General features: G+C 38.6%; 1 protein-coding gene across 4 annotated transcripts; it reads right to left on the reverse strand.

Annotated features, from left to right (window-relative positions):
- Window positions 1-555: 555 nt before the first annotated feature.
- On the reverse strand, window positions 556-22,335 carry hook3 (hook microtubule-tethering protein 3). 4 transcript variants are annotated; one of them, XM_061801587.1, is made up of 24 exons: window positions 22,122-22,335; window positions 17,024-17,109; window positions 16,573-16,645; window positions 16,169-16,219; window positions 15,479-15,611; window positions 14,916-14,983; window positions 14,708-14,770; window positions 13,799-13,882; window positions 11,700-11,863; window positions 11,491-11,631; window positions 11,244-11,331; window positions 9,351-9,464; window positions 9,136-9,246; window positions 8,885-8,969; window positions 8,747-8,816; window positions 8,132-8,272; window positions 7,796-7,883; window positions 6,611-6,645; window positions 6,314-6,396; window positions 6,126-6,226; window positions 5,928-6,032; window positions 5,474-5,545; window positions 3,608-3,744; window positions 556-2,355 (listed from the first exon to the last, which is right to left on the reverse strand). In XM_061801587.1, exons 1-24 carry the CDS (start codon window positions 22,176-22,178, stop codon window positions 2,340-2,342), a joined length of 2,166 nt encoding a protein of 721 aa, XP_061657571.1. In that variant the 5' UTR covers window positions 22,179-22,335; the 3' UTR covers window positions 556-2,339. The 4 variants fall into 4 exon arrangements, with proteins under 4 accessions (XP_061657571.1, XP_061657572.1, XP_061657574.1 ...); XM_061801588.1 differs by having other exon boundaries at window positions 556-3,471; XM_061801590.1 differs by lacking the exon at window positions 22,122-22,335 and adding an exon at window positions 19,579-19,582 and having other exon boundaries at window positions 17,024-17,110.
- Between the last annotated feature and the right edge of the window lie 1,609 nt (window positions 22,336-23,944).

Consider the following 23,944-nt stretch of genomic DNA (forward strand, 5'->3'; position numbering starts at 1 on the left):
CAAGCGGCGCAAACAAACAACAACAGAATTAACAGATGGATTAAAAAATATGAAGGAGATTTCTTTTTCTTTTATCTGATTTAATTCAACACTGATCTCCGTTGTTGTGCTTAGTTCAACCAAACTTTTCCTGGAAAATGGTTCTACCAACCACGTAAGCGTAACGAGCGACGGCAAAAGAAAAGTTTGCTGGTTGCCGTGGACCTTAGTGACCTAAAAGTGGTTTGGCTGCCCTAATACAAATACTAATTATACAGAAACTAATTCCAGCAATATCTACAAAACACCACAAGGCTGTACAATGAACAGGAAAGCACTCCTCATTATGGGTCAGTCAGAAGGTAAGTGGTTGGACTATTTTAGATTCAGTTTTATACAGGCAAATATATTTTTTATACCTACAGGATATGGTAGTTTAGAATGTAAATAAAAAAAACCACTATATTGGAAAATTTGGGATAAGTTAAAACAACTTGGAAGTTAACGAAAGTGGTTCCACTGTTTTGTTTTTTAAAATTCAATTAATATTGACTGCAAATGACTTTCCCACTAATATCTTGAAAGACAATTTTATTAAATTCCCAAGTGAGCAAACAGCCACACAAGTATAAAATATTTTCATTTGAAGGATCAGTAAATCCAATACAAATTAATTACAGTTTTAAGTGTCCTTTTCTTGTTACAAGATTTACCAAACCATTTAAGACCTGAAATTGTGCCATTCCCTGTAAAGAAATTAAAAGTCACAAACAATCTGTTGACCAATCAGACTGTTGGGCTTACGGTCAATTCATTACATGAAGACAATCAATGCAGGACACCACCAGTATATTAATGTCACATGGAACAGTTAAACTGGCAACATAATACTAAAACTTGTGCACAAGACAGAATAAATAACTTTGTAAGATTTAAAAAAAAAAATGCACTACATAAGATAAACCGTTAGATATTACTGAGTAAAAATATAACAGACAAGCCCTCATCAATTCTAGTTTTCAACTACAAACGTGGAGGTGGTGGATGCTCATTTCTTATATTTCTTTACAAAATGACACAATGAAACGTTTAATGTTTAAGGCCAGCTTGCATCACTGCCTTAAAAAGCATCGCACCAGTAACAAAGGCACTAAATGGAGGATTAAACTGTCTCTAACGTGTGAAAGTATGCATTTATGCCCGTAACATGCATATCACCACCGCTTTTATGGATGTTGACATATTAAGCCCTGCAAATAAAATATAAATATGCATTAAAAAGCTACACAAAATGTAACGTGATGCTGCATGATAAAGGTGACCTATTTTTTTTTTCATGAGTATTACGTTGCACAGAATAAAATGGGTGGGGGGTTTCGAGGCGAAATATCATCTGCTTCACTTTTGTTAACTAAAAAAAAAAAAAAAAAAAGAGAGACTACATTGGCCTAAAGAAACTGATTTAGTTTTGATCAATTTTCTACAAATGCTTCACAGATGTGAATACTTGCTTTTGGCTCAACACTGGTTCTTTACTTCCTTGGACTTATATTGAAACGCACATAATACCAATTTTATGTCCCGAGTACACTAAATACGTATCAAATAAACATTACATCATAAAATACATACTGGTAAGACATGATGTAGCTTAGAAAAATACTTGAAAATTGACTTGTGGTTTTTATGTTGCATATGAACATTTGCTCATCTTGTGCCTATCAAATAAAACTTGAGGTAAAAACGCAGCTAGCACCCCCTCAAGCCACGTCAAGACATTACGGCATTCACCGATTTTTTTTCTTTTTTTTTTAAACACAATGACAAAGCGTCTAAGTGGGGAGAGTGTCACTCTTAATTTCGAGGCTGTTTACTTTTTTTGTTCTGTTTTCCTATGAAGTATTGACATCAATTCACGACTGAACATGTAAGAAAATGCTGTTGAGGTATTCAGGACAGATGTCAACTGTTCTGGCCCTGGCTGAGGCCTTCGTAACAGGCGGGGTCGTAACAGACCTGATGCAGGTTGAAAAGACGAGCAGATGTGTCCGTGAGGCGCAAAGAAGGAACAGTGATGGGAGTTAGGGAAAATGGAAACGAGATGAATGAATATAGACGGGAAGTATGAAAGGATTTCTTTTCCCGCGGCTCCCCCTACCGGCGCGCCCGAGGATTGCAATGCTGCAGAGGGCGGTTAGTGCTCATGCTGCTGTCGCTTGTATGTTGGGTTAACTCACAGTCAATGCAAAGTCATGCAAAGAGTCAGCAGGCGGGTATTTCATGCAGCGTGCGCCTCGGGTCTCGCCAGCACAGACCACAGACGAGCCGAGCCGTATCAGGCCGGGCCACTGTTGTGCCGATCATGCTGGGATATTGCTGTTAGGGGGAGGGAGGAGAACAGGAGATAATGGTCAGATCGCAGGGAATGTTAGCAGCAAATTCTGGCCCTGATTTAAGCGGAGAACTATGGAACACCAGACGTTATGTGGGAAAAACAATTATTACCACAGCATACCTTGTGGAAACGATATGCTCAATTGTGGCCACAAAATAGATATGCGCATTAAAAAAAATAGCAAATAAATATCCAAGAATAACGAACGTCAGGTTAAGCAATCCGAGCACACCTTAAAATGGAAACTGCAACATATGTAGTCCTGACTAACTTTACAGTTTCTAAGGAAGGTAAGATCAATTTACTCACAAATGACATGGATATTAATGTCTATTGTGTCCACAAGTTATACCTCTCTTGTAGCCACGGTAAAAAAAAAGAATAATCCCATGTCAGATCTGGGGTTCCATAGATTAATTTTTGAAAGTCTGTGAGAGAAAAAAGGTACAAAACGAAGATTGTGAGGCATGAACTTTACAAAATGTTCTTCTGGATGAAAGTCGACAAAAAGCAAAAATATGAAGGAGGCGCTCAACTCCCATCATTTCTCCAATTTCCACTTCCACAAGATGCAGATGTCCCAGTACGTTTGTCTTTATCGTAGGTATAGTTTTCCATTTTGGCACTAAACATTTCATGAGAGAACCAATTAGATGCTGGTGAAGCCGTTCGACCTGAAATTATTTCAACCCTTCGAGACGTTAATATGATAACGATAATAAGATCATTATGGACTTACACTGTTGACAAAATAGTGAGAAAATAAGTTCTGTTCTGGGGATGGTAATAATAAATTCATCATATCAACTAATATATGAATACAACTCAGAAGCTCAGACAATGTCAGATGGTGGGAGCAGAAAACTAAAGAAACTTTAGGATTAATATCTAGTAGGTAGAATTGCGTATGAGTACTGCATATAGAAGTTGAGGTTAATTGGTAAACAATGCATTTGAGGTGATTAATAACGACTGATAGAATAATGCTGGGCTGTGTGTGGTCTGCCATCACTTGAGTCAGGGGAAAATAAGTTTTGCGAGGAATAAAAGTGGTGAAAGTTTGTGGCTGTCTTGCCTGGCATCTCTACCTGACGGATCTGATCGGGAAGAAGGGTGGAAAAAAACAAAGAAAATCAATTGAATGAAGTTGAAATCAATGGTTCAGGGTTTTTTTTTTGTTTTTTTTTTTTTTTTTAAAGGTAGATTTGCTGTCGCGTATTTCTGCCTTTCTACCTTGCGGTAGCTGGCTGGACGTGCCCTGGGTAGGAGCGGCGGGAAGTGGTGGCTTGCCTCTGGCGGGCCAGGAAAGACTGACTGGAGCCAGTATTGGCCAATCTGTCTTCAGCCGCTTTCTTCTGGAAAGCCATTCCCTGAGAAAACAAAAGGCCAGATGAGCATTAAACAGAATCAACATTATCTAGATAGTAATTTTTCCCCTTTTAAAACAGATGCCACAGCAGGAATCTGTTATAACCAGCCCGCTAATAGTGATGAATGGGGGTGGGGGGTGGGGACCCTAACAACACATTTGTGTTGATATAAGAAGTTCTGATCATTTCCACCAGCGGAGCAGCGTTAGCAAAGATCAGTTATGGTTATACTGCCATCTAGTGATTAAACATACTCATGGTTCAAACTCAAAGCCTTGGCTGGCTAAAGGAGGTTGACAGAAACAAAATAAATAATCAACCAATAATACATTGTACGTTTAACACCCCAATAATACTATATTTTTAATGTGTAAATAATAAAGAGAAACAAATAACAGTGCGCCGAAAGTGTGCATTTCTTTGCACTTTTACAGTTATAGAGCTCGTGCAACTACGTCATAAAATCACGTGAGATCGCCATATTGCCGGTCAAACAGAGCATTGTTGCAAGTTAATTCTGTTGAGACAAAACGAAAATATGTCTTGTAGCACGACATCCAGAGTTTTGTCCGATGCCGTTAAACATTTAGGTGTTAATAAACATAGGTATGTGGAAAAATAAGAGACACTTGGCATAGAGGACCCGTATTTAATGCAGAAGTCCATGTTTTCGCCGATAAGAAATTGGACTGTTAATTCGCTTCTGCTTGCCTTGGACAACTGGATCTACACATGTATCTGGTGAGTAAGTCGTCGAGATTTACACAGAAAAGTTTGAAAGCGTATAAATGTCTGTACTCATACAAATACTTCGTTGCTGGATCTGTTCTCAATCAGGAATAAAACCCATATTGTGCTGGACCCACTCGGATTTTTTAAATTCAAATACATGACCCCTGGTTTTACACAAACTCGCATTCATTAACTATGACTGAAAAAAAAGTTGTCTCGTCTGTACACAGAAGCATATTGCGGCCCCACATTAACCTCCGTAAATCTCTCTGTGACACTTTTTATTTTTTTTTTAAATATGCATTGCTCTCAAATGAGTCAACTTTGCATTATAAATACTTCTCGGTTATTTGAGATTGACAAAAATAATTCCTACCTGAAATGAAATGATCGCTACACGGGCGTGTGTATTTCGCTGGACCCGAAATCCATCTATCTTTTCTCATCTTTTTAGCTGGGATTCCATAGAATGATCTCTTTGAATAGCTGACTTGTCTATTGTGACATCCAACAGAACAATAAGTCTTGGGGAATTTTAAAAAAATCTGCTCCGGTTCAACGGCTCCCACACTGCAGAGCAGCTAAGTTTTAACTGCAATATGGCGCCGTGCAAACTGTGACGTCACGTGCACGAGCTCTATAGTAAAACCAACAATCACTCCACAATCACTTTCTTCTTTATGTTGGAAAAAATGGGTGATCTCGGTTAAATGCTACTGCACACTTGGACAGATCCTTAATCACCAACTATGTAGCGAGACAATGACGATGGAAAAACATCTCTAGATGGATTGAAGACGTAACTGTAGTCTAATTACTTTTTCCGAGAAAAGTCATTACTCAAAATGATGGATTTTTTTTTTTTTTTTTTACAGAGTAATTGGCATCACTGGTTGTTACATGTTTTAAATGTGAACATTTCTGTTAAATATCAAGAGGACAAATGTGAATTGATTTATCGATAGCTTCATTTTGAAGACATCAATGTCAGTCCTACCATATTGTACCAGGCCGACACTATTAGTTTCTCCTCGTAGTCCCGCTGGTTCTTTGTTTTGTCCATCTCTTTCTGTTGTAAGGAAAAAAAATAAAAAACAATAGCACGTGAACAAATGTGGTCATGGTTGTGTTGCAGTTGAGTTGAACAGATAATCTGGACAGAGCAGGGAATTCCAACCTTTATGGAGCCAAGGAACATATTTTATAATTGAAAAATGTCACAGCAGACTAACAATCAAAAATGTCACAAAAAGTAGATACATGAATTATAATAGAATGCAATACAATAGAAGAACATTTATTTCATTGCTCCATCTTGTGATCGTTCTTTAGAATTTGCTGATCGGTGACCAGCCCCAAAAATACTAATCCTGTAAAGTCTAATCTCGAGTCACTGATCTGTAGTCTACAAAAGAGCTGGCCCATTTCTTTGACAAAGCCCAACTGATTACCTCCAATGAGTGCAACATCCGTTCTTTCTCCTGCAGCTGGTTCTTCAAGGCCTGAACTTCCGGACCCGAGCCTTGGTTCTGCTTAGGATCCAGGGTGCGAATCACCTGAAAACCCCGTGTCATCAGTTACAAATGATATCCTGTCATCTCTTATCAGTTTCAAAGGTTTAAAAAAAAAAAGAAAAAAAAAATTCTCACGCTCTTGGCTTTCTCAAGGTATTTCTTATATCGTTCCTCCATCTGTTTCATCTCGTCATCCTTCTTTTTCAAGGCCTCCTCTAATTCATCCACTCGTTGAGCTAAAATAAGAGGAGAACACATTTCGATGCAGACACAAACCCTAATATAGCATTCAAAGAGTTGGTTGCATGACACTGCAAACTCACAACTGGCAGCGTATTTGGGCTCCATCTCATCAATGAAGGCATTTTTCTTAAGTAACTCGTTGTTCACCTCTTGTAATTTCTCCCTAGTGGGGAGCACAAAGAATCCGTGTAAGAAAAGTATAGTGATGGCTCATTTCAACCTACAAGAACACTCACTGACATTTTGTATGAACAAATTCATTTCAAAATGCCTGGTTACATATGACCACAATGTCTCCGACTGGACATCATCCGAGTATTTATATTATTAGAATAAGAAATAGTGCAGACTGGTGAGTTTGTAAAGCGATAACTTACATGTGCTCCGTGTATTTCTTCTTCATAATGGAGGACTGAAACGTGAAAAAGAAATGTAGTTTAACTGGTGTACAACCTCCTCAACCGTGGACTCAATTAGTTGGATGAATGCAGAAACTGCATTACACTAGATGTCCATTCCCTAGCAATGTTCAATTTTTTATGTATCTGAGCAAACACACTAAGGCCGTGGGCGTTCCGTTTGACCAGTGTGAGCAACATCAGACGTACGCACTGTGGTCAATCAGTGTCATCCATTGAAGTTACATGGCTCATTAAAAAGTTCAAATTACATTCCATCAGAACATTTTTTAAAACAATTTTGTGTTTTTGCAAACTTACACTGAAAATGTCAACAAAAAAAAAAAAAAAAAAAAAAAGACATTGGTAACCAAACCAAGCCAACTATGAACTATAAATTTGAAATGTCACTTCCAACTTTATTTCTTTTTTCTTTTTTAATCCACAATGATATCCCTGTCTGTTTTTCTTGGTGTAAAACTGAATTATTGCTTGCAGAATATCTTTAGCAATGTACGTTGAAAGCTGAATGATGCTCCCAAACACTTTTAGGGTTAATGGTAGATTGCCTCCTATATTTAAAATACAGAATTAATTTTTTGGGCACCATATAATCTGTGCTTTCATCCTCGATCAGTCTGTGCCAAGGTGAAATTTAACATTACACACCAATTGTAATTACCCTTTTAAGAGTCAGGTAAACCAGGAAACAGTGTGCGGTCCGGTGTGACTGGGCAGCAGCTCGTTGTGAGAGGCAGTGTGTTGCCGTCATTAAAAGAAAAAAAAATACATCAGACTGTAGTTCACTGCACTGGATCTCCTTTCATCTGCGCTGAGTGTGTGCGACAAGTGCGCAAATGCGCAAATTTAGAGGGAACATTGAGCCCTATGTCTTGTTTGAATAAATTGTGTGGATTGAAATCTATGATCCTCGCCACTTGTGAGGATAAGCGGCTCAGATAATGGATGAATGGATAAAATCTATGACGACATTATGTGCAAGTTTCTTATCACATCAAATTCTGGGTGTAAGAAAAACAGCACTTTAAATTATTATTATTATAGACCTGCAACGATTTTCCACACAAGTATCACCGAGGAATTTATTTTGTGTCCCTTAATCCTAATGACACACATACGCGTATTAAACAATTTATTACGTACGTCATCTGCTTTGGAGCCTTGTTCTTGCAGATTTTTCTGTAGCTCTTCTATCTGACTCTGTTCCTCCATCAAGCGCTGGTTAGTTAACCTGCCAAAGCGCAAAGCACAGAGACCAGTTGGACAACATAGTTTTGAACATACCATAACGCTTACAGGCCGACGACTTTCGAATATATCGCACGGGGACAAGTTTGAAGCGACAAGGTTGCTGTTTGCCCATCGGAGCTCACGTTTCTCTGAACTATGTATTTGCACTAGAAAAAGCACTTTGTGGAAAAACTGTAATAAATGTTTACATGTCAGGGTCCACTGCAAGTTTGTATGTCCTGGCCTGACCTGTTTTCCGTCTCCAGTTCACTTTTCCTTCTATTAGAGTCTTCCAGCAGACTCTGTAGCAGAGCAATCTTCTCGTTATCCGAACCCTCTTGAGCCAGCTTCAGCATCTTGTTCTCATGCTGAAGGCGAATTAAATGCTCCCTGTGTGAAAAACGTATTGAAGGAAAGTAATTCAGGTGAGAACTCTGTTCGTTTCACTGAGCAGTGGTAATCCCATCTTTAACAACTTCATTCTCTGGTATGCGTGAACCCAACACGTTTGATAGGATTAAAAGTGAAAGCAACAATCGCTACTAGATTATGTTGCGAGAACGAGAGAGAGCGAAAGCGAGAGAGAGAGAGAGAAAAGAGGGAAATCAAGCTGACAGAAAATCAAGCCATCTTAGAAAGCAAGCTGATGTAACTGGTATGTTGCTATTACATAACTCAGTCGAGGAGGAGTGCTTTTTCTGCCAAACTCATAAAGACTCTACAACAGCATGGGTGGAAAGTAGATTGAGCTGCAAAGCATGTGGCTGCAATATGAGCAGCAGCTCCGAAGATAATTTACTCTAAAAGGTGTTTGGAGTTGTATCTTTGATTGTCAATGACGTGCGCGAGGTTCAGAGAACTTACCGAATCTCAGGCGTCGTGATCTCAGCCGCCAACGAATCAGAGCCGTCAGCGCTTGTCAGTGGGAGAAGACCTGGCCAAAACGATGGTCTTGTTAGTGTAAATTATTCTAAAAGATTGGCCACATTTTTAGCATTGTACCTGATGTAAGCTGTCCTTCTTGAGCTTGGAAACAATGCAGCTCCTCAATGGTCTCCTTCAAAGAGTCTCTCTCCGTTCGCATACGCTACATGAAAAAAACAGATTGTTTTGTGAGTTACGAGAGACTTCTGAACTAAACCATTTAACAATTAACAGTATATTCTCACTGAAATTTAAAAACTTAATGAAATAATCTACAGTTTTGGATTTTAATACAGTTTAAAACAGCACAAAAAATGTAATATACATACATCTTTTTCTTTCTGTAGAGAGTCTACTTTCTCTTTGACACGTTTGTACTCAAACTCCATCTTGTCGGCCTTTTTTGACTCCTCCGACAGTCTATTCTGAAGCTCGACCACCTGCACAGAGAAAAAGACAAATGATCACTCTCCCAGCAGAGTTGCGTACATTACATAAATAAGTACACATGACGGGCAAGACGGCTGATTGGCTTTTGAGTTACCTGTCGCTTGTATGTCTCTAGCTGCCCCTTGGTAGCATTAGCTTTTCGAAGCTCTTCTTCTAAACTGATGTTGGACTCCATTAAAACTGTGTTCTTTTCTTCCAAAAGCTTACTCTGAGAAATAGAAACAAAGATGTGATTAGGTTGCCTACCCGTTTATATTGCAACACATAAAACAGAGAAAATATAGATTCAGAGGTGGATGAAAAAGGTAAAAAAAAATAATAATACAGTGGTACTTCGGTTTTTGAACAAAAATTCTGAGATTTTTTTGCTTTAGTTTTCAAATGAAAATTGGTATTCTAACCCCCCGACCAGTTGACCCAAGACTATTTGTTATTGTGCTTTCGAATGCACCCACGAAAAAAAACAGAAACAAAGTAACGCGTACAATCGTGCGCGATGCAAGCAGTTGACCCACTCACTGCTCTGCACGAGGTCGTGTGCCGGTACTGACTTTTTTCTTCCAATTGAGCAATATTAACCCCCCATCGTGGCTCTAAAGAAAGCAAGCGGAACTGCTGGTGCTGAAAAAAGGAAAGTGGTTGGTAAAAATGTCGACTTCAAGAAGGATTAGATAGCTGAACACGAATCTGGTGTGCGTGTTTCTGAGCTATCGAAGAAATATGGCATGGAAAAATCAGCATACAAGGATGCCCTCAAAGCAAGTGATGTTGCTAAAGGAGCAACCGTGTTGACCAAGCAAAGGCCACAAATCTTGGAGGAAGTCGAGAAGTTGCTTCTTATTTCCGTAAACGAGCAGCAGTTAGCTGGGGATAGTGTTGGCAAATAAGGGAGGAGATGTCGTCTGATGAGGCTGACGGCAGGAAGGATGTTTTAGGTGACGATATAAAAAAACTAGCTGCGCTAAATGGAACAACATACATAATTTTGTAGAACTCCATCACCCTAACAAAGCAGAATGTTGCAGAACGCTGCAAAATTTCAATGAGGTTGTCATGAGCCAATTCAGGTAGGTGATCAAAAGATGGCAGAAACAGTCTACATTAGATTCCTTTTTTTCCTTTTGTTCCATTAACCCTCCCTCTAGTTGCAAATTAAATTTTTTGTACATTACGTACTTTCTGTACAAATAAAAAACAATTTGTCTGTTTTTTCCCCCTCATTATTGCTTGTTTAAAGTTATTCTGCACTTTTATTGATAAAAAAAGATTTACAAGGCTGGGGGCAGAGTCGCTACAGATACGGCGATTCACTCCCGGCCTAGCATACTCTACTGCTAAAGCATACGTTTTAAGCAATAAATAAATATACTTCTTAAATTATTTAATTATATAAAGTATTTAACCTATACATGTATTTCTGCTATGCAGTTTATTATCAGGAAAAGCTAAAAAAAAAATGCTTTAAAAATATTTCTTGGGCTTGGAACACATTATTTCATTTTCTATTCATTGTAATGGAAAAACTCGCTTCGGTTTTCGAACGTTTCACTTTTCAACGGGCCTTCTGGAACGGATTGTGGTCGAGAACCGAGGCACCACTGTATCATTGTGAGCCACATTTCCATTGATCAGTTCAAAATATGCTTCGGAATAGTAAACCTTGATTTGACTTCTGTTTTATAAGGCTGGGTTTTTCGTGAGATGGTGAGACAATTCAGCTTTGCAAATAGTGTATTATCATACTTGTGCAATGCAGTAGAAACTAATATAAAAGAGGAATGCTATAAAGTACAAATAGGTGGATAGAGGACATCCATTGTGTCCTTTCTTCTTGGCATGGGGCTGCTTATTACAGGAAGAAAAACTATGTATGAGAACCGGTTTAATGTAACCTTTTTGGAAATGAGAAATTCATTGGATATGTGGAACTAAAACAGACCATGAACACATTTGTTGGGAAAATGGTTTAAGAGGGTGCATATATTACCTGTCTCCTGAGAAGTCCCATGTCCTCAAGTTTCTTCTTGTAGTGTTCGACTGTACCCTCAAGCTTTGACACCTTGTCTGATGAATGCCTGGTTGGAAAACAATGTGGTTTATTCTCAATGAGATATCTAATATGTACAGCGGAAATACAACATATAACAAAACGAGATCAAGATAAATCAATGCAACAATTAACGTCAATGAACTTTAAATGATGAAAGTAATAGAAAGAGGACGAGGTCACTCACCTGAGCACATCTATCTCATCCTTGAGGGACAGGGCCTCATCAGCCAGAGATGTGAGCTCTTCATTTTGCGACCTTACATCCACGAGTTCTTTTTCGAGCTCCTCACAACGGATCCGGTAGTCATCTTTTGATGCTTCCAACCTAGAAAATGATAGTCCCGGGAAAATTAGTTAACCTACAACTCTTTCATAAGAACAATAATCTTTTACCTGAATGTTTCTTCCTGGAGCTGCTCCAGTTGGGTCTGTAGCTGGAGGTGCCTGCGGCCAGCCGGGCTGTTTATGTCCTCAATCGAGTCTGACTGGTTGAGTCTCTCCATTAAAACTTGGTTTTCTGCTAGCAAACTGCTCTTTTCCTCCTGCAAGGCTGCGACCTGTGCAAATGTGAATATAGCTTCAATTTTAAATGCATTCAAAGCAGATGACACTAGGGCTGGGCAATTGATCGGTTTGATCAAATCCAAGTTTTTTTTTTTCATCAACACAATCTGAATTATTTATGGACTTCGGTGGTTCAAACCAAGTCCAAAATGATGTACACTACTTACGGTGACAACATTCCTGCAAAAAAATACTTTACATGGACCTTTTAGTTCTGGATATGAAATGTACTGTGTATTATTGGTTTATTATTTGTAGTCACAATTAGGGGTCATTAGGGTAGAATTACGGGTAGGACTCGATAAGTTAGAGAAGAGCTAGCTCAGTGAATCTTCTGACCCCTTTAGCGACTATTTTCAAATACATACCGAACGACTTTTATTCCGACTGAGAAAGTGACAACATGAGTGAAATCATTTTCACACTGTTTTCCGGATGGCAAGAAAGCAGTCCAGTGGAAAAAGAGCAAAACTTTTTTAACTGTCATTTTCTTTTTCTCTAAGGTGAAGGGGAGGATGAAACTAAAATTGGAAAATCAAATTTTTGTGAAAACGAGAATGATTTTATTTTAAGGCCGTATTACCCAGCCCTAGATGGCACCTAAAATAGTCGCTACATTGCAATATCAGTTCTGGTAACAAGACAAAGACACTGCAAGTCCTCAACAGGGCAAACCAACAAAGAGGGCTACATATGGTTTGATGTTGTTTTCTCTGTGTGATAGACAGGGTATCAAACTCCACACCAAGCAAAGCACAAGCCGCATCCTAATTTTAGTCCATGATTACCATGCTGCACAGCCCTATATATAGATTTATTCCGGAATTGAAGGCAATGTCCACACGAACAGTGGTATTTTTAGAAAGAAAGAAATTTGGTAATGGGGGGAGAGGACAGAATAACTGATGAAAAAAATTAAAACTGAAAGTGGAGTTACTCCTGATGTCATAATATCGACACAAAATATAGAATACAAAAAAAAAAATTGGGACAATTTTATTGGACCAAAACACTGCTCGATTAAGTCAACTTAAAAGACCAACATTGAAAACAAAAAAATCCAAATCTACTTTCCACTGTATACATTGTAAATACCGAAGTTCATGTGGAGATGTATATTTGTATGCAAATAACATTTTGAAAGCTATTCTTGGCCTTAAAAAGCAAGCTGGTGTTTATTCCTAATGGTGCTGTGGAAATGTGTGGTACAGGGGAAAAGAATGGAGATTATTAGTGGAGGGCTGACATATGAAACAAACCTACAGTTATGGGCAGTGTATCTTAAGTTGAACTTGTAGCACGCCCACGCACACACACACACACACACACACGCACGCAACACGGAAGGGGTAATTTGATGCAAGCAAAAATGGGGGGAAAAAAAACAAACTCTAGCACTCTTATTATACACACCAAACAGAATGAATGGAAGAAAGAGGCAGAAATAGAAGTTTGAATTTACCCTCTCTTCTAGCTCATTAAACTCTAACCTCAGTCTATCACGCTCCTCTTGGGCATGGAGGGCCTTTAAAGCAAGGCACAAAGTATATTGAAATAGTCAGGTAATTAGAGGAGACAGACTGAACACAACAGATTAGGTAATCTTTTCAAACACTGCTCATTTCTGGAGCGGGTGGGGAAATGCATGCATGCAAAAAAAGTTCATTTTGATTCTGTGTCATGATGACAAATACATAGCATTTTTAAGGGGAGGAATGAGAACCAGGAATGGAAAAAAAGCAAGTGAAGATACCATGTGAATCAATTTACACAAAATAGAGGGAAAAGATAAGGGATAAATTGTTAGGTAGTGGATGTGAAAAGGCTAACTGCTCACCTTACTCTGATTCAAAGCGAAAAAAAGTTCCTTAAAACAACAATTTAAACAAAACAAAAAAAAAACCATCTTAGAATTGCATGAAACCAACCTGCATATCAAGCTCACGACACCTCTGGGAGATCTCCTCCTTTGTAGCCAAAGCTTCATTCAGCTCCTCCACAGATTTTTTCAGCTATCAAAGCAAAGCAAACGGTTAATGTAAACCAGGGGATTTAAACATAAATGGAAAGCAGACTTTATTCAATTAAAATGTAATTGTCATGTTGTTTGAGTTACTAAACGCTAAATTACATTGCTATTACATACTCTTGCCGAGCAACATCAAAACTACAACTTCCTCCAATCATGTTTAATCACTAATTCAATTTACTTTCAAAAATATAGTAACTTATCACAGTCATAGAATACAATGTTGCGGACATGGTATCACCAAATGTGTAATTGCAGCTAACCCCCAACAAGGTAAAAAGCTTTAATACATAAAAAAAAAGGCTAACATCTTCCCAATATATCAAAGATCTTAAGAGCCATGAGTGATGCAAGCTTACTCAAATTTATCCAACCAAACTACTTTAAACTATGTTCAACTGTCTAATAATCTTCCCGCGAGGCTCACATGGAGTCAAGAAGAAGGCAAGAACCGACACTTCTCAGAAATTTGAAGTGTATAAGCTATTTTCAACAATAATAGGAAGGTTAATAATTTGTAAAATAAATAAACATGGGGGCTATCTATCAGTATCAATTGGTGATTTTTTTTTTTTTTTTTTTTAATGGAACCATATTTGGACATAGAAGGTTTCCACTGGACAGCGACGATGCAGGTTTCTACTTGATAGAAACAGTGAAATAACAATATAAAATAAGTTAAGGCCTTTTCAATTCATGGGAACACTGTTGTTGAGATAGTTGAACACAAAACAAACTCATATCTGTTTGACGTGCAAATATTTTGACAGCAGGTCATGAAAGATAATGTTAACACTCGTACGCATACCTGTCGGTCTAGATCCACGTAGGAGTCATTCCCTCCTGTCACTGGTGTCTCTTTACTCATCAGCTGACAGAAACACAAAAAAAAACGATAACTGAAGACTTAATCGAGCAAGGTGATTCAGGCACACATTTTACAGGGAGATGCAATCGCGTAAAGAGCTGAATGTCTAAAAAGACTTTCCATAAAGGCATCAAAGCCCTCATAATACCTCTTGGATGGCTGTCATGACGACATGCTGGACTGATTCCTCCATCATCATAATAGTTTGGATATATTCTAGTGGTAAAAATAAAATGATGAGGTTAAATTTTATTACAGTCAGCTCGAGAGCGTAAACACAAAGGTGCCTCGGTTCTCAAACACAACCCGTTCCAGAAGGCCGGTTAAAAACCGAAACTTTTGAAAATCAAAGCGCGTTTTTCCCATTACAATGAATGGAGAATTAAATAATGTGTTCCAAGCCTAAAAAACATTTTTTTAAAGCGATTTTTTTAGCTTTTCCTGATAATAAACTGCATAGTAGAAAGATGTATAGTTTAAATACTTTGTACGATTAAATCATTTAAGAAATGCATTTATTTTTTTGCTTAAAATGTATGCTTTAGCAATACAGTATGCTAGGCTGGGAGTGCATTGCCGTATCTGTAGCAAAAAAAATCTCGAAATTTTCGGCCGAAAACCGATTTGTATGAAAACAGAGACGTTCGAAAACCGAGGTACCACTGTATAATCAGTCAAACTTTGATTGAAATGTGGAGATTTGGTGGGCACCTTGCTTCTGTTCACAGTTGACAGCGCAACCTAAAATGAGTTGAAGCATCCTCCCTAGTTCTGCAGGATCAGAGTGTTCTCCGATGAGACTGATGTCAGGTAGCGTAAAGTCGTTTATGTGTTGGCCAAGAATCTAGAAAGGGAGAGCATAATATTAATTGAAATGATTTTCTCATAATGCCTAGATTGGCCTACAGGATTTGAGCACCAATGTTGGCCCAATTATCCATCGAGTCAGATCGGGCCCAATGTACTTTGTCGGGAACAAAAAAAAAGAAAAAAAAAATCAGTGACAATCTATGATCAACGATGAAACGTTTACCACATTGGATTTTTTTTAATATTCCGTGTAGTTTTCCATATCAATGACAACTCCCTGACAGCCCACCTTGACGTCAACCAATACGATTGTGTATTGCGACAGATGTATTGCATCCAGTGCTTGCCATTGTCAGCGTACTTGTTTGACATTGTCAACATTTATTCATAAATCAAATGAGTCATTAAAGCCTTGGACACGACCAGGAGTAAAATTCTAAACACTTTAAACTTGTTAAAACAACAAAAACAGCTATTCTGGGAAATGCCATTGGATTTAACAATCCTAATATTAATCTTAAAGTAAAACGACTCTTGAGACGGCAAGGCTGCAAACAGATTGAGGAATAAATGTTAAAATATTTGTCTTACCTCCTGGTTATAATCTAGGATACCTTTGAGAATTTTCTTTAGATTGCTGATCTGAAAAAAGAAAAAAAAAAAGTTTTGCAAATGTGATGCAAGGAAAGCAGTTGAGTCTCCCTACTAAAAGTAGGAATAATTAAACTGTATTAATTTGGTTGTAATAACAATGATCTTCCTTGAAAAACTACAATATATGCTTTAGACATCACCTCTACCTCCTTTTGGGTAAAAATGATCATTAGATGTGAGGCAATTATTTGCTCAAGTGGGCACCTGAAACTGTGGCAGTATATGATAAAATACAGTAATAATGACAATGAGTGGATAGAAAAAGATGTGGGCACCAGGGTGGGGGGAAAGCAACACAATGAACAACATTTAAAAATAAATGGAAAGAAACTAAACCTTACCTTTAACCTCCAGTTGTCCCCCACATCTGGCTTAATTCGACTAATCCATGCATCACTGAAATACACTTCGTCTCTGCAAAATGAAAAAAAAGATGTTGAATGAAAGTGAATTGTAAAAGCGCACTACAGCTGCAATGACTAATAAAAAACTGATTAGTCGTCAAATAATTCCATCCTGATTTTTCGCAATTGTTTTGGAGATCTTGTTTAACTTAAGTGTCAAAATTCTCTGAATTTTTGCCTCTCCACTATGAGTATTAATCGGCAACATTAAATATATAATAATAAAAGAGTAAACATTAAGAATTATATTTATGATAACAAAGAAGACTGATTATCTGTGTTTAACGATAATAAGACATCTGGCAAAATAATATTTTACTTTAGTAAACAATTAAATATTTTTGCCCATTTGTTGACATTATAAACCAAATTCAAAATCACAACTTACATTTTCTGTAGCACCTGAGCCATGACGACGCCACTCGTCATGTCCTCTACAGTCTTGCATTGCGCCTCAACACCGAATGTTTGAACCTAAAAAAACAATTATTGGATCAGATTACATTGTGCCAATATTGCATACGTTGAAGTATGTCAAAACAAACAGGTCAAAGATTTGGTAATTCATCATGTTCATATCAAGACTAACAGCGGTGAGTAATAGTGACTACAAGACAAGCTTTTAACCATCGTTTACTCCCATGAACGTGACCAGCGGGGGGTTACAAATTGGAGTAAGTTCAAATGTAAAACAATGCATGGCTGGAACTTCTCGTTCAAACAATCGTCAGAACCTCCTTCGGTCATTCTCCCTTCTTTGTCCTCTCTACTTTTACTGAAGGCTGGAAGAAATCTGTTGGCTAGAATGGCAAGTCAACATGCCAACAAGTCTACGTGACAGAGGCTATGAAATTGAGAGCAGCAATGTTGGAAGTTTGACAGGAAGGAAATGACAAGGTTGAGCCCCTGCTTATGTATAACTTTCCCCTATTTTTTTAATAACGCAGCTAAAAATAACATGATGATTTTCCCCAAAGCAAGATCCATCTAACATTTTGGGGGAAAATTTTACATTAGTTGTTGCTGAAAATAGAACCATTTTCTGGAACTGTTAAGACTTAAAAAGGATCTTCCATATCGGAGCAACTAAAATCTGTGGATCGGTACTGACGACTGGGTGCATGAACTATTACCAACAGCAGATGCAAGCAACTGTGCTGCACTGATGTGATCAACGAAAATGAAGACGGTTCAACAAATCCAAAAAGGACTGCAAGAGGTAATCTGAGAGGATCTGTGCCTGGCAGACAAATATGTCAAGACTGCCCGCTGGTCCACAGCCAACACACTCAACCCAAACAACACCCCTTTATTACATAACAACAAAATACAGGGAGATTGAGTTGATTCCTTTTTTAAATAACCATAAAAACCATCCATTAAGGTATGGAGAGTCACATTCTTTCAATGTAAAGATAATGAATTGGTAACTCTTCTTGATGTCAGGTTATCTAGAAAAAAAATACTTCCTGTTTTCATGTACTCTATTACTAGAATGGCATAACTAGCATGATTTGTCAAAATGGATGTCAGAGCATTTTGCTGGAGTATATTTTCCCGATTCATGTGTTGCCCTGTTTGCTCCCGGTGGAAAAAGCTGCAACAGACTTCAAACCCTGCAAAAGGTTTGGTCACTTTACTCACTTCCCTTCCCGGAAAGCAAGTGGAAGGAAAGAAAACACCAAATACAACCAACACACACAGAAACCCGCAGCACTCCTGAGAGACAATATGATATTCAAGACTTCCCAGCCGTCATCACACTGTTGAACAGTCTTTACGACTGATGGCCTTCAACATATAATGTTCAAGATGCATGATGGGAACACTTATTTTTGAGTGGTGTTGATGTAATAGATCACCCATTTTTTTTTTTTTTAACATTCTACATACCGAGCAGCAATAGATACACAAGGCCATACTGGATACATATACTAGCAACTGGCTTGCAAAAAAGAGGTCTGAGTGTGAGAAAGGGGTCATGGAATAAAAGCAGGGCTTGAGCCAAAAGCTACTTAACGACTATTTGGGCTGTTTAGCGTTGAAATATTATTTAGCTCTTCTTATCTAATAAACCCTAATGACAGGGCATCCAAATTTTCTTGTCCAGGCCATAAGGTACACTGCATCAAAAACCTAACAAAAAATGCTCCAATAAAGAAATTATTTTAATACTATTCCAGAGTTATGACATCGGAATTAAAAAAAAAGCCATAAAAGAAAAGCAAAATGTAATATTATACTAAACTGACCTTTTCGAGGAAAACACCATAGACAGGCTAACATAATACAAACCACCATGGACAGGCTAACACAATACAAAACGCAATGTAAATGAATACCATCAGAATCACAGAATAGAAATCAGACACAAATGGTTGCGCTACACATGTAGACTAACAATAAGCCAATACTCTCACACATATGGTATTTATCCATCCATTTTCTTAGCCGCTTATCCTCACAAGGGTCACAGGGAGTACTGGAGCCCAACCCAGCTGTCAACGGGGAGGAGGCGGGGTACATCCTGAACTGGTTGCCAGCCAATCGCAGGGCACATAGAGACAAAGAGTGCCGGAGGAAACCCATGCGGAAACGGGGAGAACACGCAAACTCCACACAAGCGGGTCTGGGATTTAACCTGGCACCTCAGAACTCTGAGGCCAAGGCTTTTTCCATCTGATCCACCGTGCCGCCTCTGGTACTTATCCCCTGTGCAAAACAACGGATATTACTGCAGTTTATTGAGCAGTAAGTAGTGACACGCTCATTATCTATGCCTGAATTTTACTGACCCCTTATGGCTACGGCATCCAGACCAAAAGAAGACACACTATGAATTAATCATAATGCCCAAACAGTTTAATATTGTGTCTTCAATTTTTAGATTTTAGGGTAAAACACTCAAGGGTGTTGGTTTTCTTATTAAAAAAATGTGACAGTCATGTCAGAGGTTCCTGAAAATGGAAGCCATCAATTAGGTTTTAGGGGGTATGTTGCAACTTCAAGCACTGTTATTGACACAAAAATTGAAATGTGATCCAACAAAGCTGACCTGTGTTGAACAGAAAACTTTCAAACTGTATTCCTGTGTTACTTCGCTAATATGCAACAAACCCATCAAGCTCTCTACACATTTTTTTAACAACTCAATCATACACAGTGCATTCTTTCAACTTAAATAACTTAGTTTCTGGTTTATCATGTATGACAGCATAATCTTTCTACTTGTCAACCACAAACCCTAACCTGCCTTGCTTTATCCAACAGGAAGAGCTTTTCCTCTGATAGCTGCAAAGTCATTTCATAAGCAGAGGTAAGCAGATCCTGCCAGTGACACCATTGCAGCCTGCTCACTTCACATGTGACTTCAAATACAGACCAGCCACAACACTAAGAACTGTACCGCATCTTAATGAGTGAAAGCTGATCCGAATATTTTGATTATACAAAATAGCAGCTCTAATTTCATGAAAATAAACATTGTTAAATGAATAGCTCTCTTACAATATCTACCAAAGGTGATGGTTTTTTTTTAATACCTTTAAATTCCACAAGTGGTCACACTGTTGTGGTTGGGCGGTGTAGTTCACAGGTATGTGAGGAATTTTTCCCCAATACTAAAATGAAGAAAGACTGTTCAGTTGAGTTTTGATGTGATGCAGATTTGCAGGGCTTCTCAGCATTATGGTAACAAGAATTGCACCAAGTACATGCCAATGACATAACTTTATCACCTCCAGTAATGACACACACACAGTAATTATATTAGCTGTGAAGAACCAACCCCCTGTGCGATGCAGTATATTTGTTCCAAGTGCATTTGTTTTCTGAATCCAAGTTAAAAGTTTGGTTACACAGAATAGTTAGCGAACTGAAACTCAATCAAATTTAATCATCTTATCTAGTGTATAAACAAAGGAAAACATTTGATTGTTTACATTTAATCAGTCACCACTGCTTTTAAATGTGTATATAAAGATTGACAAATTCCTATCCCTGAAGAAAATGTCTGAATGGAAGCTGAGCCACCATAGTTTCCCTTCATTCTTGCTTCACTCTTAGCACAATTGATATAAAACATCCTCCTTACTTGGTTTTGCTTTTTTTGTGCTGGTACAGAAGTCAGGAAAACAATTAATTACAGATGAAAACTGAAATTATAAAATCGACACATACTTTATCCTGACAAAAATGTTATTGATAATATTGACAAATGACAACATTCCAGCTTGGTTTCGAAGCAGCACACTGTACCGCACAAAGGTCTGCGATATCACAGCGCATATCTTTACTGTAAACTGCAGAGAATCCAGGCAGTGTATTGTCAAAACATGCCATTGCACTCCTCTGTTGATGTGACAGTAATGTGTGTTGGTATTTGTACAATGACATCACAGTCTTGAAATTCCAGATGTACAAATGAGTATTAGTTATGGTGTGATGTTTTATTTTTTATTAACAGACAGTGGCTATAAAAGGTCTACAGAATACAAGCCCTTGTTCAAATGTAAACTTTTAAGGAAAAACTAAACTTTATACACTGTTAATATGAACTGTAGAGCAGAATTTTAACATTTTATGATAATCATTATTTTGTTTCAAGAGGAGAAGTAAAAATAAACAACTGAAAGAATGTGGTCACATATATGTGGTGAGAAACTTGAGTACCCTGTGTGGTTTAAGTATAAAATCGTTCTCCCTATATAAATAAAATGGGTTCTTTTGAAAAATGTATTTTATTTTCACAGACAGCCCACTACGGGTCCACGGGCCCTTGTATGAGAAACTCTGTCCTACAGTATTCTAATTTATTAAGATCGATCTGTATAGTTTAATTATGCTACAGACGAGCCGAAAGGAAAATAATAAGTAATTGCACCATTGGTACGAAGTGGAAAGTATAATACTAGTGACGTGATGACGTAGTGCGATGAATATGATGACGACATTTGCGCTATTGCTACATCTGGATTACGTAAACATAAGCAATACGGGAAGAACGCGCTGCTTAAAAGATGTTTCATGCTGAGTTCATTAGCAAACGAGAAGATTTAGGAGGGGAATGCAAACGACTCAAATCCAAACAAAACAGCGGATACACCAGCCCAAGCTCAAGCCAAAGAAAGGCTCTTCAGATGTTTTCTGAACCACTTTCCCTGCCTGTCACTAAACTGCGTGATATTCATTAGGAAATTGAACCTGGCCAAATATCCGGCTGCACGGAGAGCAAAAAATCAAAATTAAAATTAAAACTCTCGCTCGATTAGAAGGCTTGCAAGCGGCTAGCACACGAACACATCCGCAGCTCGGGCAGCCAACAGCTGGCCTGCATACGTAAGCGGCGTCAACTCGACTCATTTTTCCTCCAGTTAGCTCACAACCAGGCGTTAGCATCGATGCTAACTAACTAGCTAGTCATCGGAGCCGGAGGGCGGTGGGGGGGGGAAAAAAAATAAAATCGGACCTTCTGGTCTATGACCTACCCATGTCAGAAGGCTTTCACATAGTTCCAATCGATCCAAGGACCCCGATGTAGACATTGTAAATAAAGGAAGAAGGAATTTAGATGATGAATAGCCGAAAGTTATTAGCAACCTCAGACGCTCCCGAGGTCTCTCTCGCTCTCTGCTCGGGTGTCTCTCAATATCCGACACCGGCGGCCTGGCTGGGCGGAGTCTAGAACCAGACCGTACCCGATTCTGCTGTCCTGTCAACCAGCGCTCCTCATCCTCATCCTTTATTGAACCTAGACTCAAATTTTACACGACAATAATATCACAGCACATCCCGAAAAAAAAAGTCACGATAAGTATACGGTGGATGTGAAAAGTCGTAACATCCCTGTTCAAATGTCAGTTTTGTTTTGGGGGGAGGAAAATAAATGATTTCAAAATATTTCCCATCCTTAATGTAACTAATAAATTGTTGTTTATTCTATTGAACCCTATTTTCAGGGGAGGAAAAGTAAAATAAACCAACACCCAATACATGTCAGCTGTTATTTTGTTTTGTTTTCTGCTTTGCTGGATCTCAACCAATGTGGTGCTGATTGTGCCACAACCTTTTTTTTTTTTTTTTTTTCATTTTTAATCACAATATTGGAGGACTCGTGAACAACCAGTTCCCAGTGTCAAAATCACAGGCGTGGGTACCTTAAAAACAGCAAGGACAAAGTGGAGAACAGGTACAACAAACTTTAAAGGTTAAGTGTCATCACTATAAACATTCTAAAATAGATATTGAAATGAAAAATACACATAACATTATTCACTTCAATGTCTATACGGAAAAAATAAATATGAGCCGAGAGCACGTCATCCATGCACAAAGTTGCGGAAGTCTCATTCGACATCCAAGTGGTCGCCATATTGGCTGCATCTTCTGTCCGTGATGTCACCCCGGACATTCGCCATTTAAAACACGCCGTGGCCCCTACTATGAGAGACGAACACACCCCTTCTGACGTGGAAGCTCTTTTCGAAGAAGAGAACATCTCTCAACCGAGTGAAGTGACTGGGGCAATATTACCCTATCGTTTCGAGCCATATTTAGATGATATGCGGATCACAGCCAAACCGCATGCGGCCAAACCGCCTCCCCGTCCGATCCACCTCCGCACACGGCTTCGGCCGCGGTGGCACATCGACACATTTAGCACCGCTGACTTACAGATTACGTCCCCTCACCAACTATTATTTTTTTAAGTAGCTGTATACACACCTACCTATCATTTGGAACCCACAAAGCTCTTGTGCTTTGCACCCGTGCAATCCATTTTTCACAACGAACCGGGTCTTTTTTCAAAAGTATGAAGAATGAATCCATCCTCCCGAGTGTTTGAGCAATATCCAGCAATACAACGAGCCAGCATTTTGGCTAACAAGAAGGAACAACGAGCTACCTTCCAGCAGGTAAAACTAGTATAAACAGACGAGACCGCTTGAGAGCGCAACTGCCCTGTACGTCACTTCCTGCTTCTTGTCAAACACAAATCCCTCGAGAGGATTTTCATGGCGGGAGTTACAAAAAGCCATATACATCAAAATCATGTTTTATGCTGAAGAAACGGATGGGTCCATACGGGCTGCCGTTTTTTCATTAATAACATACTAAAAATCATGCATTTCATGACAGTGGCACTTTAAATCAGAGAAGTCAGAAGAATCTGAGTGATTTTATACTGCATGTCACCACACTATAATCTTGAAAACAAATGGAACAGATACAATTACAGCAGCCATTTGTGGCCCAGAGGTCAGGACCCCGCAAAGCCTCCCACTAACTTTAGGATGCCACTAAAAGATGT

Source organism: Syngnathoides biaculeatus, chromosome 17, assembly GCF_019802595.1.
Source record: "Syngnathoides biaculeatus isolate LvHL_M chromosome 17, ASM1980259v1, whole genome shotgun sequence".
In the NCBI taxonomy this organism is placed as follows: domain Eukaryota; kingdom Metazoa; phylum Chordata; class Actinopteri; order Syngnathiformes; family Syngnathidae; genus Syngnathoides; species Syngnathoides biaculeatus.